Source organism: Nematolebias whitei, chromosome 10 (genome assembly GCF_014905685.2).
Source record: "Nematolebias whitei isolate Nwh7 chromosome 10, NemWhi1, whole genome shotgun sequence".
NCBI lineage: Eukaryota > Metazoa > Chordata > Actinopteri > Cyprinodontiformes > Rivulidae > Nematolebias > Nematolebias whitei.
The window spans coordinates 2,166,854-2,185,003 of record NC_056507.1 but is presented as its reverse complement, the minus strand read 5'-3'; the positions used below and the strand labels follow the sequence as shown (position 1 = coordinate 2,185,003).

At 41.9% G+C, this 18,150-nt stretch overlaps 2 protein-coding genes across 2 annotated transcripts in view; both read left to right on the top strand.

The window, feature by feature from the left end:
* The window catches only part of lrp5 (low density lipoprotein receptor-related protein 5), a 398,826-nt gene that overhangs the window by 79,845 nt on the left and 300,831 nt on the right, over positions 1-18,150 (top strand). The gene's annotated exons all lie outside the window — the stretch shown is intronic.
* Positions 1-18,150, top strand: part of ripor1 (RHO family interacting cell polarization regulator 1) — a 70,865-nt gene that overhangs the window by 38,169 nt on the left and 14,546 nt on the right. The window contains exons 2-15 of the mRNA XM_037683237.1: positions 2,731-2,854; positions 3,813-3,965; positions 4,089-4,167; positions 6,271-6,294; positions 6,437-6,490; positions 9,017-9,166; positions 9,866-9,929; positions 10,016-10,059; positions 10,152-10,277; positions 11,175-11,323; positions 11,439-11,547; positions 13,885-14,010; positions 14,898-15,040; positions 17,435-17,984. Of these exons, the coding sequence (XP_037539165.1) occupies positions 2,731-2,854; positions 3,813-3,965; positions 4,089-4,167; positions 6,271-6,294; positions 6,437-6,490; positions 9,017-9,166; positions 9,866-9,929; positions 10,016-10,059; positions 10,152-10,277; positions 11,175-11,323; positions 11,439-11,547; positions 13,885-14,010; positions 14,898-15,040; positions 17,435-17,984 (1,895 nt within the window). The remainder of the gene's footprint in view (positions 1-2,730; positions 2,855-3,812; positions 3,966-4,088; positions 4,168-6,270; positions 6,295-6,436; positions 6,491-9,016; positions 9,167-9,865; positions 9,930-10,015; positions 10,060-10,151; positions 10,278-11,174; positions 11,324-11,438; positions 11,548-13,884; positions 14,011-14,897; positions 15,041-17,434; positions 17,985-18,150) is intronic.

Sequence of the window (18,150 nt, the reverse complement as noted above, 5' to 3'; positions counted from 1 at the left end):
CCCCCCCCCCCCCCCCCCCCATCAGAATTGTACAACTTATTTTGTTGTTTCTGTCAGTAGATGTTGCCACTGGTAACCAATTTATTTTACCTCAAAGCAAATTATTTTACAAATAAATGCACAAAAAGATTGTTGTTCTATTTATGAAAGATTTTTTATTGAATTGTTTTTATTTCAGCTGGAGCAGAGTAACCTGCTCTCAGCTCTGAGTTCTGTCGGTCTCTGTTGAACTCAGAGAAGCAGTCCATCTGACTTCCTGAAGGATGGGGACATTTCCTGTGCTGTGGGGGGTGGGGGACCCTTCAGCTGTTTGAAGAAACAGGAAGCATGACACTGGACAGGCCACAGCTGGAAAAACACTGCACGAACTGACAGAAATGATTTCCTGAGGTTTACAGCTGCTCCAGGCAACAAAGTCTCACATGCTGGTTAAACGAGAGGAAACAAACAAACAAACTAACAGCTCCAAAGTAGAAATAAGAAAACCTCATTTATTAGAAGCAACAAACAAAGACTGCGTTATATATTATTATAGACTGCATACTATAGAAGTCCCTCGCGATTTCACGGTTCGTTTATCACAGACTCGCTCTATCGCAGGTTTTCAAAATAAGAGTGGACATGACGCACAATTTGCTGATTGATGGATGAGCCGCACCATCGGCATGGGATTTTTATTTAAAATAAATTACTGTAAATTTTTTAGCACCGGCTGCACCTCTGTGCAGCCCTTACTGCAGAATCAACTTCCTGCTGCAGCTGATCAGCTGTTCTCTGTGCAGAGCGGAGAAATGGGCGTGGCCAAGAGCGCTTGCAGGAGGCAGAGAGCTGAAATCATGACATTCTGTATCTTTTAGAGAGTTTAGAAACACCATTTAGAATATTGCAAGATTGTGGGAAGGATTTAAAATGCCTTTATTTTTATAAATACTAAAATAAACTACTACTTACTACTCGTACTACTACTCCTACTTTGCAGTTTTTCACTTATCGCGGGTCTTCAGGGTACGGATCCCTTGTGATAAACGAGGGACTACTGTACACCATAATGGCAGCATAATACTCGCAATGAAAAGTCTGGACGACACGGGAGGAACGACCATGAACAGTTTCTAAAGTTTAACACCAGGACGGGGAACAAAAGCCCAGAGACTGAATATAACAGGACACTGAGGGAGAAATGACAAACACCTGGGGAGACGAGGAGACAAAGATCAGGTGAGAGTGGGAGGAGCAGGAGCTGCCTACAGGAAGAGAAAACACGGAGGAGGACTGAAGGAGGACAAGTGCAAGACAAGAAACTCAAAAGACAGGAAATTAAACTAAAAGATGAACTCAAGGAATAAAACCGACACACACCGATACAAGGTTTACACATACACTGCCATCTTGGATTTTGACACATAACCCAATTTTTGATAGGGACCTTTCTTGCACAGAAGCAGCCACACACTAAAATTGAAGTCGGTACTTTACTTATTTTTCAAGTTATCATGCTCTCAACATGCATGGACGGTATTTCCAATTCCTCGTCTTCACTTTGCGACAGTGGACAAAAATGTGCAAGGTTGCTACTCATTTGAAGTCCTCTACAGTCCTAAAATAATTATTGTATCAGATTAAATTAACAACAGTTCTATAAATGAAAACATTTCTGTCATAAAATCACCATAATCCATGGGTTCTGTACAGTATAGCGGAGTCAGCTCTGTGTCCCTGAGGCTCACCATCTGTAACGATTTATTGTTTTATCCATAAGGTTGCCTCTATTAGGGCCTCTATTGTACCTTGTGCACATGACCCTTCAACTTTGGTCCTACCTTCTGCTGTCTTTGATCAATTTGGGGCAGGGACTTCATCTTAGCTGCAAAAGATTGTGGGTCAGTTAAAACGCTCAGGGTCTCACATGACCCTGACCCCCTCGACTTTTTAAAGAGGTCTTGTGGGACCGTTTGTTCTTGCAGTTCTTAATAGCAGCCTGTCTTCTGGTGTGGTCTCTGATAAGTTCATAAAAGCAGTGCTGCTGCCATTGTTGATGGTTTTTCTTTGGAGTGACAAAACATTCTTGAGGGTTTTCTATCCGGTTTTAAATCTTTGCTGCTCTTTGAAGAATTTTTTGTGACATATTTTTAGCTATGGGTTCTGGTGATTGTGTGGCGCTTATGCTTTTAGACCTGACGGCAGCATTTGATACGGCGGATCACAACATTGTAATCACTCGTTTAGAACAGTGGGCGAGTGGCACCAGAGTGGTTCAGATCCTATCTGAGAGGGTCAACCATTGTGATTTTAGATCTTCATCTGCCTCTCGTGTGTGGAGTTCCTCAGAGTTCAATCTTGAGACCTCTTTTGTTTTCCCCCTATTTGCTCTGTCCTGGCTCCATTTTCAGGACGCACAGTGTTCCTTTCACTGCTATGCTGATGACAGCCTGATTTATCTGGCTCTAAATAAAACGATGCCCTGTCTGCCAGACCCTTATTTGACTACCTTAATGAGATTTGGGCTTGGTTGTCTCTCTTTATTTTTTAAATGAGAAAAAACTGAAGTGATGTTTTTTGGTAATGCTACCTTTGTGTTCTGTTTGTTTTAGCTTTAACGCAGTTTCTTCTCCTTGAACAAATGTCATTCTCCTCATTAAATTACACCAGAAGATAATAAGTAACATATTTGTGTATGTCACAAATCAGTCCATTAATTCTTTTGTTGTTTTTGTTTCTTGTCTCGTACAGGGAGTCCTTCGCGGACTCTGTCCACCATGTCTCTCTCGGTTCGACCGGTCAGACGTGTCGCCTCCAGATCCATCACTAGGAGTCAGAGTTTTACCGGAGTTAACATCCAGGAAAAAGCCTACAGGTACACAAACCAGCTGCACATTCAAAATGTTTCGGCAGCTAATGCCCCTGAACTGGCTGAACTGGTGTTTGTGCAACATGATTTACAAATGTGGGTTTCCTACATCGCCCTGGCCTCCACCACATCATTTTTTAGTTCATCACCTAGTGTAGCCATTTTTGTATTGATAAGGTCACTTAGATGTTGTGGTCATCTTGAATTGGATTGACTATAAAAAATAATAAATGCAGATGTATATTCAATGATTTACTTTTAGAGTTTTATGAAAAAAGCAACCAGAGGTTCATGAGGTATTCAGCTAAGAGACCGACATGGACAAAAACATTAAATAAGCTTTTTAATATGGACTAGGAGTCCTCTATTCTGAAAGTGTGCAAAATTATATTCTTGCCTAAAAATGTGTTCATGTTTGTTAAACAAGTTAAAATCCTCTGATCTTTACCTTTTTTTTTTTTTTTTTTGGAACAAGTGGAAGATGATGGATGGATGGATGGATGGATGGATGATATTTACTTTCTTGGGGCGGCTGTGGATGAGTGGTTAGAGCAGTCGTCCTCCAATGCAAGAGTTGGGGGTTCGATTCCACCAGCAGTCACATGCTGAAGTGTCCCTGGGCAAGACACTGAACCCCTCATTGCCTCCGATGTGTGTCCCATCGGTGTATGAATGTGATAAAACTCTGATTAGTCTTTGTAGAGATCTAGTATAGAGCTGTTTGAATGGGTAAATGAGGCACAGATTGTTGTAAAGAGCTCTGAGTGTCTGGATCAGATAGAAAGGAGCTGTATAGGTACAGTCCATTTACCATTTACCATCTTAATGATAAACTCACCTTGGACAGAATCTGTCCATGATGTTTGGTACACTCTGGGACATGATTGGATCTTACAGCAGAGTAGATATCTACACTTTAGTCCTCATCAGGGTGCATACTAATGATGGTGTTGTAAACCTGCAGGAACCTGTCAGCGTTCAGCACTCCTGGTCTCAGCAGGAAGTCCAGCAGAGCCAGTCTGATGTTTAGCATGTCCACCAAGTCCAGCCTGACCCCTAAAGTTCCTCAACCAGAGCAGCTGGATCAAGCCTATGAGGCCTTGAAGAAAGGCCTTCAGTAAGTGTGGTTATTTTTTTACAAAGGAAGCCTCGTCTTTTATTCTGAAGGAGCGTTTTGATGTCTACCTCTCTACAGGTATGTAAACATCTTTATAACTTGGCTCTGTAAATGTGTCTTTAGGTCTTGCCTGCAGACTTATCAGATGGACCTGAATAACCTCAGCAAACAGATAAAAGAATCTAAAAGGAACTCCAGACTGGTATGTTGTGGTTTTCTGCAGTGAAAGAGCCATCCCAAAAGTTAAAGCACAACTGCAGTAGAAGATGTTCCACTTGTCTTCTGGGAAGGTTTTTCAGATAAAACCTGAGGAGTGTGGAGTTCCAAATGAAATGCATTCATCTCACTCCCCTTTGGTTTAAGGGCCTTCAGGACTTTGTTTGCCAGAGAGATGTTTTGGTCAAATGTAGAGTTTAGAAAGATGAAATCTTAGACCTCCTCCTCTGTTTGAAGTTGCAGGAGCTATGAGGTATCAGACGAACTCCAAGTCAGGATGTCCACGGGCTTGAAGAGCTTTTTCTGTGTTTCTGTTGCTCTTCCATCTCTTCTGTCTTTGTAGAGACATGTTCGGCCCAATGGAGTGGATTCTGATGACAGAAAGTTTGTGTTCCAGTGGGTCAAACAGAAGGTTCAGATCTTTTTACACGTTCACCAAACAGTCCAGAAAAGGCAGCTTGTTGTCGATGGCGTCACCTCTGGTGAACTTGAGGATGTTGTCCACAGAGCCGACATGTCTGGTGAACACTTCTACTGCTTAGCTTTGATGTTGACCCAGGATCGTCCACACATCTGAACCAGTAGCTCAGAGTCCAGTGCTCTCTGTTCCAGATTCAGAGATCCACCACTGTCAGTGACACTGGGGACTCAATGGCACAATCATGCTCCTGTCTGTAAATACTGTCATTAAACTTTAAATAAGTTGTAGAAAGACAGAGGTCCAGCAGGTACAGATCTGCTCTGGGGTGAAACTGGTCCATTATCTTGTTGAAGTCGTTTCCTGATGGTTTCCATTGCTTCTGATGTGCAAGTGAAAAGTGAAATGTTTCTCCTGGAGAAACTCACAGGTTTAACTTTGAAGTCCTTGACAGTGTCTATATGATGTAGTGTTTCCTAACAGAAGAGCTGAAATACCAGTGAGCTGTTTCGTAAAACAGGTGCATCTCAAAAACTGAGAATATTGTGAAGATCTCGTCACACCCTAATCAGCTGATGAACTCCTAGACAAGAGCTACAAATGTCTCATTCCTCGAGTCGTGTCACTCCTGAGTAAGAGAACATCAGAAGCATCTTACCTGGATTGAGGTGAGAAGTATTCATATACAGTGGACCAGCACCAGCAGAGGACATGGACTCAAACCATCACTGACTGTGGAAACTTCACTCTGGACTTAAAGCAACGTTGATTCTGGACCTCTCCACTCTTCCTCCAGACTCTTTGACCTTGAGTTGAACATTTACTTTCATCTGACAAGAGGACGTTGGACCACAGAGCCACAGTCCAGTTCTTTGTCTCCTCAGCAGGCAAGACACTATATCACAATATTCTAATTTTCTGAGACACTGAATTGTAGTTTTTCATTATTTGTAATATTAATAATCAAAATTACAAGAAATAAAGGAAATGAAATATTTCACACTGTGAGATGTAATATACGAGTTTCATCCATCCGTCCGTTATCTGTACCTGCTTCTTTCTTTCCGAGTCACCGGAGCAGTCACTGTACAACATCATGGACAAATAATGAACTTTTTCACGATATTCTCATTGTTTTGAGATGCACCTGCATGAGTTTATGCTGATGATGATGATGCTCTCTGTGCTGTTGTTTGTGTATTGTAGCCAGTCCATATAGACATGGAGCGGCTGACCCTGGATTTCATTTGTGGTAAAATAATGTCTTGATTGTCCTTTTGAAGTTTTTTGCAGGTTGTAATCTTTTTGTCGGGTCCCTCTTCAAGGTGCTGTCTCATAAAGTGGGTATTTATTCATAAGTGTTGAGGACTTCCTTTGTCAGCTGGCACAATGTCATGTTGTGGTCCTTGTTGAGATATGGTATGGGACTACAGCATCTTTTCTGCGAGTCAGGCTAACAAAAACTCGAACGACTCTCCGTTGTGAGATTACTCTGGATGTAGAGCTCCCTGGATGGGAAGCTAAATGTCTCGCACTGCTGAACAGAAGTGTAGCTGCAGTGTTTTTTGTTTGAAGAAGATTTTCCATGAACAATGAGAATCTAAACCAGACAAATATTAATTTATATTAAATGAAATGGCACGTTTGACTCAGTGTTTCTTTCCTCCTCAGGGGTTCCTTTATGATTTAGACAAGGTGAGTTACTCACACGTTTATTTTGTCACATGTTTAAAAGCAAAGGAAGTTTAAGGCAGACTGGACTTTAAGAAGCATTTTGTGAAAACAGCTGAGTCTGCAGACCAAATTATACAAGTCTACGTTTGCTTTCCTCTGACAGCAAGTTAAAGTGATTGAGAGGTACGTGAGGCGACTGGAGTTTCACCTCAGCAAGGTAAGACCATCAGCAAACACATTTTGTAGATTTAACTTGAGTAACTGGGCAGGTCGAACCTCACAGGGCTGCAGCTGTTGGGGTTAAAGGTTTAAAGATCATGAGCACATTTCCACTGGGGTCGCACAATCTCATGAAAATAAGCCAAACTTTTCTGTGTTTCTGTATAAATGAAGCCAATACCGTGCAACAAAACCGTAATTCTCAAAGTCGAACATACAAAGAGGTACAAGGAGGCGGACATGTTGGTTTTAGGGGAAAGTTGACCAGTTGGTGAGCCGCTGCAGTGAACGATTGCACGTCTAACAAGGAGAAACATCCAAACAAAAAATATATAATTTTTCCGTCTGCTATACCGGGAAGGGGAAAATGGAACGCTGCTGTAGGTACGTTCCATGTCCCAAGAGCCAGTTTTGATCAACTGGTTTGTTCACGAGTGAGGGAAGGATGGAGCATGAGATTGACAGATGGATTGGCGCAACATCTGCAGTATTGTGGACTGTGCCGGTCCATTGTGGTGAAAATGGCTCTGAGCTGTAACGTGAAGCTCTCAGTCTACGTTCCTACCCTCACCTATGGTCCTGAACTCTGGGTAGTTCATTCAACCATTATTTAGACAGTTGGTCTCATTGAGCCACGATGACTCATTTTCTATAGAGACCTGTTTAGTGTGTAGTCTACAGTGACTGAAAGAATGAGCTCGTGGATCCAGGAGGTTGAAATGAGTTTCCTCTGCAGGAGCTGGACTCTCCCTCAGAGACAGGGTGAGAAGTTCAGTTATCAGGAGAGACTCAGAGTAGAACCGCTGCTCCTCCACATCCAGAGGAGACAGTTGAGGTGGTTCGGGCATGTTCAGCTGGGAGGAGACCCTGGGGAAGACCCAGGACACGCTGGAGAGACGTCTCTCAGTTGACCTGGGAACACCTTGGAATCCTCCCAGAAGAGCTGGAAGAGGTTGTGGAGAGAGATGTCTGGACCTCCATGATCAAGATGCTGCCCCCAGACCTGAGTCCAGAAAAAGAGGAATGGATGGATGGATGGATGGACACTTTGATCACCATGTATACCATATTATTGAAAGCTGTTTGTATCCATCCATCCATTCTTTATCCACTTTTTCCTTTTTGGATCACTGGTGCCCATGCCCAACATTCACTGTGTGAGAGGCGGGGACACCCTGGACATGTCTCTCCAGTCCATCATAGAGACACCTGGAGACAAACGAGACAAACAACCATTCTCTCTCTCTCACCTAGAGACAGTTCAGAGTTACCATCAGTCTAACATGCATGTTTTTGGTCTGTGGGAGGAAACTGGAGTACCTGGAGAAAACCCACGCAGCACGGAGAGAACATGCAAACTCCACCCAGAATGGCCCCCGGCTGGGATTTGATCCAGCGACCTTCTCGCTGAGAGGCAACAGCTCTACCAACTGCACCACCGTACCACCCATAAAATTTTATTTGACCTTAAATTGTTTTACATAAATTAAACGGCATCACTGTTCAAATCTGTGTTAATTGATAGTATCATATTTTGCCATTATTATTAATTATAAACAGCAGAATTCTGAACATATTTAACATTTAATGAAAAGTGTTGTAACTAAGTTCATGCACTCATTTAAAGGAATATGTTCCAGTTCACTCGTCTGTCAGCGGTCCACAACAGTGCAGTTCCCCAACTGAAAATGATGGTGTATTATCACGTGACGGATGACGTCACGCTGAGACGGAGAATTATTTTGGTATTAGTTTCTGTAGCCTCAACAGTTCTGCATAACAAACGGGTTTTTCATGTGACCGTCGGAGTCTTCTGGTGCTCAGCGTTCACAAACCTTTAAAGAACTAACTCGTATTTTCAAACAGCAGCTGAAGGACAACTGTTCCCTTTAGTTTCTGTCTGCCTGACTCAGTAGGAGTGCTGGGGACCCTAATGAACATCTGGCAGCAGCTTTATCATTTCTATCAGTCGGGTCTTTTCTCTCTTCTTTGACAATTTCTACAATAAAATGTCGGCCATTTTGTTGTAGTTAACCAGTTAGGACCAGTAAAGAAATATCCTCAAGACTGGATAAAAAAATTATTACAATAACAATGAGGTGTTTATATTTATGGTGAAACCATAATCGATTATTGAATTAATTTCATTTATATAATTTGTTGTTTTCCACCTTTGTATTGTAAACATTTTATTTTTTACTTTAAATACTTTTTGGAGCTGTTTATATTTTAGGACATAACTTCAGTGGTTCCAGTTGATGTATTGATCTGATAACTTTCAGTTGTAAAGTTTATTGATCGATTTTTTTTTATTTTTTTTTATTAGTTAACCTTTATTTATACAGGTAGTCCCATTGAGCCACGGGTACTCGTGTTCTGGCACTTCAAGTTTTGTGCATAAAACACCTCAGCCAGAAATTAAATCTCTTCCTGCCTCAACCGGTTCAGTTTATTTAGTCATGCTCACACTGACCGTACCGTCTAAGAATATTTGATGACGTAACCTTTTCTGTCCTTGTCGCAGATTGAGGAGCTCTATGAAGCTTACTGTCTTCAGAGGAGACTGAGAGACGGAGCCAACAAGATGATGAAGGCGTTCACGGCTTCTCCAGGAAGCAAAGAGGCCAAGGAGAGTTTGGTGGAGGCCAATAAAGAACACAAGGAGTACACGGAGGTGAGAGGAAACGTTCGCTATAATAAAACCCCCAGTAAAGTTACTTCGCTCACTGGAGCGGTTCGCAGCCGAGCGTGAAGCGGCTGGGATGAGAACCAGCACCTCCACATCTGAGGCCACGGTCCTCAGTCAGAAAAGGATTGCTGTCCTCAGGTCGAGGGTGAAGTTCTGCCTCAAGCAGAGGAGTTCATATTGATGTGACGTCCATATGTGTTGGCTCAGAGGTTACAGAAGGTGGGCCTGTAATTGGAAGGTCGTTGGTTCAACTCCCCAGAGCGACAACATCAAAATGTGGGTGAAAATGGTGATGCACTCACACCAGCCTCCACCCTCATTTGCCCCACTCTGGGCCCTTGAGCAAGGCCCTTAACCCCCACCATCTGCACCCCCGAGCGCCCTCTGCTCCACACAGAGGGCTGTGGGAGCTCGGTGTCTGTGCTCGAGTCAGGAAGGACGTCCAGCGTACAAACGATCACCAAGTCTTCGTGTGAGTTGGTTCACTGTGGAGACCCCTGAAGAAGGAGCAGCAGAAAGAAGAAGATCTACTGTATATGTATAAACTGGATATTAAATGCTTACAGTTAAATTTGATTTAGTTTTATTCTTGTTGAGTGAAAAGGTGGACATAGTATGAGAAGTTGCAGAAGTGCTGCAGTACATCATCGCCAGCTTTCTGAACGAGTCCTGGTCTTTTTGTAGAACATGTGTGCGTTGGAGAGTGAGTTACAGAACCAGCTGGGGAAGTTCCACATAAAGATGAAAGGTAAGGTTCTTGATGCTGGAGCTGCGTTCAGCTCTTCTTGTTTCCGTAAAGTTCATTCTAAGGTGTTTTCTCCGCTCGTTCGTCAGGTCTTGCTGGGTTTGCCAGATTGTGTGCTGGTGATCAGTACGAGGTTTGTCTCTACCTTCTCTTCTCCAGCTGATCTTTAGCCGCCACAAAAAAGGCTCCGAGTCAGTTTTTCATAATTTACTCATCTGTGTTTAGATCTTCATGAAGTACGGTCGACAGCGATGGAAACTCCGGGGAAGAATAGAAATCAACTCTAAGCAAGTGTGGGACAGCGAGGGGATGGTGTTCCTCCCACTCATCAACGAGTTTCTGTCTGTGAAGGTTAGTGTCCAGAAAAAGACTCGGACTCTTACTCACAGGAAGCATTCTCGCCTGAAGCACCCAGTAAGGGTAATGACTGGTCTAACTAGGTCTGTCGCGATAAACAATAAACCAATTAATCGCATGATAAATGAAAATTATTGACCTCATTTTCATTTATCAGCTTTATCGTTTCTTCGTGTCTCTCTTTCTACTGAAGACACTGGAGGACAAAAGACTCAACTCCGGTTCTTCACTGACCCCTCCCTTTCTCCTTTCTCTTTAAAAAACGTCCAAAATCGTGTTTTTGGATCGTTAAAAGCAGCTAAGCTAAGAAGCTAAGCTACGAGCTAACAGGCCGACCTCGGGGGGGAAAAACCCTCCGTCTCGTCGAAGCTCCAAAACTCACGATTGAAACTCGTGCCTTCGTGTAAAAAGTTGTTTTTCTCTGCAAAAAGAAGCTGAGAACGTGTTTACTGATTTTTTATTAAAAGCTTTGAGTGAAAAATGCTAAAGAGCTCAAACCACCGAGCGTCCGCCATGTCACCATATCAGCCCATGTCACGTCAAGGAGCCTCCCTCCTATTTTTCTTAAAGAGACACGCTGCTCGCTCCCTCACTATCCATCCTTCGGTTCAAACAGTCTTATACTACCATCCAGTGGTCAAAAAAGGTACTACACACAAAACAAATTAAACATTTCTTCTAAAATTTGATAATAATTACTAGTTATTGTCAAATTTCAAACAATATTATCATTTATCGCAATAATTTCTGAGACAATTAATCACCCAGCAAAATTTGTTATCGTGACCGGCCTAGCTCTAACTGTGTTGCAGTTTTACAGTGCGTAGGTTTTAACTGGTTCAAACTGAAGTCTCCAGCCAGAAGATAAAGCAACGTTCCTGTGGTTTCCAGGTGACGGAGCTGAAGAGCCTGGCCAATCACGTGGTGGTAGGAAACGTGTCCTGTGAAACCAAGGACCTGTTTGTTCCTCTCCCCCAGATGGTTGCTGTGGACATTAACGATCTTGGAACTATTAAACTAAACCTTGAAGTCGCCTGGAAGTAAGTTTAGTAGATAGCCGTTTTCTTTAGTTAGCCTATCTTTAGATAAACTCATAACTTTATCTGAAGCTTATTACTGTTTTGGTTTTCTTTGACTCGTTTCTTTCCTCCTCAGTCCTTTTGATAAAGACGAATCAGGATTATTTCCAGGCTCTTTCAACGTAATCCAAAGAATCCCCAACCCAAGTCCGCCTGACACGCCTCCTCCAAACAACCCAAACTACGTAAGTCCGTCTCTTTATTAAAGTGTAAATCTTTCACTGCGCTGTTGGTTTGAAACTTCTTAAACTAATGAAGGATTTGGATGAAGTGATCAAAATAAATAGAAATTTTAAAAGAAACCGTGAAACATACAAACAACACAAACAAATACAAACAAAACAACAGTGGCCTTCATGCATCTCAAATGACAAAGTTAGTCACCAACAGATCTGACTCTGGGAGGACCTGAACCGCTCGGTCGTCTTTTCAGGAAAAATCCGCCACACGTTTATTTTTGTGTGTTTTTATTTATTAATTTATTTGAGTGCAGTCAATAAACAGCAGTTTTTTCTGACAAGACTAAATAATCTATTTTTTACGTTGTCACAGTTTTTTCAGATGCTCTCATAACCTCTCAGTAACTTTATGACAGAGGATCAGATCTGATTTTTTTTTTAATGTTTTTTTAATGTGTCGACACATTAAAAAACAGCTTTTATTTTTTTCATTTAGCCTTTATTTATCCAGGTTAGTCTCATTGAGCCACGAGAACTCATTTCCAAGAGAGACCTGTTTAGGGAGCACATGGTGGGGGTTAAGGACCTTGCTCATGGGCCCAGAGTGGGGCGAATGAGGGTGGGGGCAAGTGTGGGTGTTTCACCAACCCCACCCACAATTTTTTTTGATGTTGTCGGGGCCGGGGCGTGAACCGGCGATCTTCGGATCACAAGCCCACCTCTCTAACCTCTGCGCCACCACTCCCCACTAACATATTATTAACATATTATAAAATAATTCATTTCTCAGTTATGTTTTTTCTTTTTACCTCTATCCTTATACTGTAGATTTTACATTAGCTCTGTATATGTTGTGCTGCTTTTAAACTGGAGAGCTTCTGTAATAATCTACCGTGACAGACTTCAGCTCCCTCTGGACGTTGCTGCGCAGTCCTGCCTCTCATCTCGTCCAACAAAACTGTTTTAGTTTGGATGTAAAGAGCAAAAGCTCACTTGTAATGTGAACAAGTAAACATTTAGCACAAAAATTGGTTTTGCATGCATGTAGGCTGCAGCATCAGATGATCCACAGCAGAAAACAACCGACTGCCGTTGGTTTCCCTCAACGCAGGACGTTATTAGCGGGCGCACCGTGCTCCTGCAGCTTGCTGCTGCATCTGGCTCAGTAAAAGCTAAAGACGAATCAGAAATTAGCGTTTCTTCTATGGTAGAGTTAAAAAATATTAATTATTCATTCAACCTTTATTTAGACTGGTAAATCCCACTGAGCCCAGAGGACTCATTTACAAGAGAGACCTGAATTCAACAAAGAAAGATGACAACAATGGACAACAACAACAACAATAAACAATTATAAAAAAGCATACAGATTTCTTTTTTTTTTTTTTTACAAATAAGATGGCAAATACAGTAACAAAACAGCTGGATTATAAGGCGAATGTAGAAAACTAAAAACAGGAACATGTCTGCATTGGTCCCTGCCAGGAGTCCAACAGATTCTTAAAGTCACTTAGAGAGGTCAAAGGTCGAGAGCTTCAGGTCTTAAATTAATTTAAAAAATGATTGGAAAATAACCTTCATGTTGGGACACAGAGACTGTAACAAGTTTGTCCAAAAACAAGACGTCATTTTCAACCTCCTGAGACGCTGAATCCTAATTTTGTCCTTCCATCCATCCCTGCATGTTGTGAACATAACTTGATAAATAAATGAGGTACCGACCTCCATTTTGGTGTGTGGCTACATCTAGGCATAAGAAAGGTCACTGTCAAAACATGGGTTGTTTTGTCAAAATCCAAGATGGCCACCACCATATATATAAATTTAAACTGGCCACCCCAATCATTTGAGGAGACTTTGCTTTTTAGTTTGAATTTTTGCTTCAAAGTATTGTTTCTTCAAATGATTGGGGTGGCTGAACATTAATCTATGGTGGTCAAGGCCACCATTGACCACCCCCTGGCTCCACCACTGCACCTGGTGGTGGATAACGTTCCTCACTCATGTCCCAGGTATCCGTCACTCTGCACTGCCTCGGACAAACTAACAAACTAATTAAACCTCCCCATGTTCTTCTCCACAGTGTAACTCCTGCATACTTGAATCTCTTGTACCAACAACATAAAGGTTTACTTTCCAGTACATTCTGTTTAAATCAACACTCATCTCAAAACTACAGACATTCACTTTTTATTTTCTTCAGCGACGGGAGACATCAGCGTACCTCTTGTTTTATAGAAGATTGTGTTTACAAGTGTTTTCTCCAGGAGGGACTGCCCACAACTTCCTGTTGTCTTTTTGTAACATCCAGGGGTGTGTCCCCTGGTCTCTGTTCTGTTGCAGAGCTCGACTCCATCCAACAAACATCCAACTAACGGGACACTGTGGTCTCGTTCATCTGAGTCTTTGGACGACTTCTCCAGCCCTCTGCTGTCGATCGCAGCGCTGCACGTCTCGCCCCCTCAGCAGGTAACACAAGACAGGCTCTTAATAATACACTTTACCACTACAATTATATGTATTTAAACGTCTACATCAAAAATGTAAGATTAAAAAAATCATAACATATTATATTGTAAACCAAAGAATTAGGAGTTACTCAACAAGACGAGTGTAAAATATCACTCGCCACTTCTTGTGTCACTTTTAGACTGAGACTAATTTTAGACAAATGATAATAAATGACCGTCGTTCACACTCAGAAAACACTATTATTGTTTGATATACATGTAGTGACGTCTCCCCTGATCAGGTATTAGTTGTGAAAAACTCTCAGCTACTACCACATCAAGATTCAGCTGAGTGTCTGTGAAACTGGCCGAGCTGTAGCCGTGTGTGTTTATTAAGGCTCGTTAGCTGTGGGCTCGTTTTGAACCAGGCTCAACATTTAATCAGCAACAAACTGTAACAAAAATAATAAAAAAAATTGAAAGTTTCATTAAACTCTATCTGGTTGTTTACATAAAAACATAACATTGCACACACACATACGAAGGCAAAAAGATCATCATTTTCAGCAGAAGACAAGAAAAATAAAATGTGATTTTGTTTATTATAACGTGGGACATACTCGGAGTTGGATTCATTTTAAAGTCCACTCACCATAATAGTGCTCTTATAGTCTTTTGGATTAAAGACGAAACATTTCAACAAGTTTTTTTTTTTTAATCCGTCCAGATTACTTCGCTTAATTGGTCAGATATGTTTTAAAAGTTTCAAAAGTTTGTGTGATTTCTTTTGATTGCATGTAAACATGTTAAAAGCAGTGAGTCGGGGGTAAAAGTGTGTGAACGGATCCAGCATGACTGGGTGGTTTTGGTGAGGGGGTAAGTCCTCGTGTCCCACTGTTACTGTAGGACCTACGAATGACACCGGAGGTTCAACGTCCAAAAGATCCGTCCTCACAAAGCTCCAGAGGCTTCACCTGCTCAACTCCAACTCCCGCTGAGAAAAAGGCGTCCGTCAACATCTCTGAGGTTCCCAGTTTCCTCAGATCCCAGTAAGGCTGTTTATTCATTATGAACATTTAGTTTGTTAGGCCTGACTTCACGGTATGAAGGCTCCACCTTGCTCTCCATGATTTGCAACTTGTGGCTTGATCTCAACAAATGTATAAAACCTCTTTCAGTGTGATGCTGCTATTTTGTTTCTGAATGGTTGCAGAGTTTTCTCAAACCTGTCTCAATCTAGTTTCCATAGTTCTAGAAAACTAGAGCATTATTTTAATTCCTGCACAAGAGCTGTCCTCATGACAGAAAATGTCTCGAGCTACAGGTCTAAGAACTAGACTGAGCATAAATTATAATTAAAATGTTCCTGGAGACAATTTGATGGGGACTGCCACGTTGCTGCCACTTTAAAATTTTGATTTGACAGGAATGTGCTGGGGTTCGTTTTCAGCTATTTTACCAAAGTTCAGCTCAAAATGGCAAAAATTCAAATCATTTTTTCTTTAAGTTATGGTAGGCTCCTTGGATCTTTGATTTGGATTCAGTACGTGATAGGGAACGTTCTCAGATAAAGCCTCACCAACTTTCAGCTCTAAATGTGTAAAAATAGCTGAGTGAAAGCCATAAACGTTTTGGTGGCCATCTTGCATTTTTTAAATTTGAATTCAGTATTTAATGTGCATTGCTCTCAGTTGCCACCACACCAATTTTTAATTTGCAATCAGAATCTATTAGGGGTCGTTCTCAGCTACAACACACCAAACGTCAGCTGAATAGCTTTAAAAATGGCTGAGTTTAGCTAAAGCGGCCATCTTGGATATATTTGATTTGCATTAGGAATGTATAGCAACTCGCTCTCAGCTGCAACTGTTATTTCTGCTCAATATCTCAAAGAATGACTGAGTTTTAGTCGATTTTGTGTTTGCTGAGGTAGCTGTGGCAGCCATCTTGAATCAAAATGGCTCCAAACGTTAATCTGGAGATACACCTGATGATCTTAGGTGGATAATAATAGGTGGCTGCTTTACTAGGCAGTCTCCAATAAACATTATTTGTTAAAAATTTTGCAGATTTGCCTCTTTATTTCTATTTATTTCTCCAGTACATTAAATCACAAATGTGGAGATTTGAATCCATTTAGTTTGTTTTGGTGTTTTTTTACACGTTCTTTTTATTCTGGGTGGTTTTAGATTTGGGCATCTGGTGTAACAGGCCAAATTAACTCCTGCCCTGATTAAACCCAGGTCCAGTTTGGCCCAGGCCAGAGTCCTCCTTGGGGGAATAAACTGTCCTCGGACAAACTGTAGCCTGGGGTGTAAAATGGCTTGGGCCAGACTATACCACTCCAGACCAGTATATAACAATCTATACTCAAAATCTGGCCTATGAGGTATGAATTAACTTATGTTCAGAGTTTTAAGATTTAAGTCAGTTAGATTTGTTGCTTAGCTTACCTGACAAATCTGAAACCCCAATAAAATAAACAAAAATTAAGCATTTCTTGAGTTTATGACTCAACACTACTGATATCATCAGGATATAATCTGGCTGAGGGGTATGAATAGACCTAGGCCAATTTATACCCCAGAGTATAAATAGACTTAGGTCATAGTATACCCAGAGTATAATCTAGCCTAAATCCCTTTAATCCCAGGTATAGTCAGAACTCGTGGTATTCTATGACCAGTTACGCCAGGTCTGGAATGGTAAAACGGTACTACTTTTTTTTTTTTTTCAATTATCTGTTGATCCCCGAGTGGTGTCAAGTGCTCGGACAGTGCCAGCTTGACCCGCTCCGGGGACAGTGGCAGGTGGTTAGCTGCCAAAAATAGGCAATGTGCCGACTTCCATTTCGGTGTGCAGCTCCATCTGGGTGTAACAAGTCACTATAAGAAATTAGGCTACCTCGTCAAAATTCAATATGGCCACCGCCATATATATATGTAAAATGACCACGCCTCTCATTTGAGGAAACCATGCTTTTTAGTTTTTATATGACTTAAAAGTAGTTTCCTAATGACTGGGGTGTCCAAAGATTAATTTATGGTGGCCAAGTCCACCATTACCCACACCCTGGCTCCTCCATTGTGCGAGTTTGTGGATAAAATTTCTCCCTCATCTTGCCATCCGTCACTCTGCGCCACCTTGGACAAGCAGAAAAAATACCCTACATTGATTCTTATTCACAGTGCAACCCCTACTCCCTTAAGTATCTTGCACCTAAAATGTTGAGGTTTACTTACATTCCCTGTTCACTTACTGTTCAGACAAAATGCTTATCTTGAAAACTACAAACATTCATAGTTTGAATCCCTCAGCATCGGCATATTGCTTGTTTTTCTTGTAGCAAGGTCATCATCCAGTGTGAAGGGGGCCTAACTGACATGTTGTTAGATTAAATGGCCCAGTTAGTGACATGAGTAATTGTGTGAACTGATTTGCAGAGACAAAAAGGTGACGATACAAAATGCAACCAGTGATGAAGAGGTGGATACAGCGGGAACCATCAGTCCTACCACAGGGCCACCCTTGAGGTCTCTCAGCCACATCAGTGAGAGTAGTGCTGACGGAAGTGCTTTGACGGACCAATCTGTTGGTGAATCAGGGGATGGGTTTTCTCTGGTGTCTGGGACCTCGGTCAGTGACATTGAGATAGAGTGGCCCAGCACAACTCCTGAGCCTCCCAGTCCAAGTGCCTCACATACCAACATGTCACCAGAAGGGCTCTGTGCAGATCAACTCCTACTGGAGCATCCAAAAGGTGAATCTGTTGTCACGTCTCCCAGAACTGACGACCGAAATGCTCAGTCGTTAGAGAAAGATGAGCCATACGTGGAAGCACAAAGTCTTCCCAGTGAGGGAGACGGCTTGGCGAACATTGGGTTGGAGGATGCTCTGGAAACTCTACTTTCCTGTCTAGATGATTACAGAGGACAGTTCCCCGATTTACAAATACTGGAAGAGGAGCTCAGGCTGCTGCAGGTGACGCTGAAGGTAAGAATGACAAACAAGAAAGATGCACTAACATTTTTACAGTGATTCCTGGAAATAGACACGTGACTCTCAAAGGAAGATGTGAGTTAGGATGGACTGACTGACTGATTTACTGATTTACTGACTGACTTACTGACTGACTGACTGACTGACTGACTGACTGACT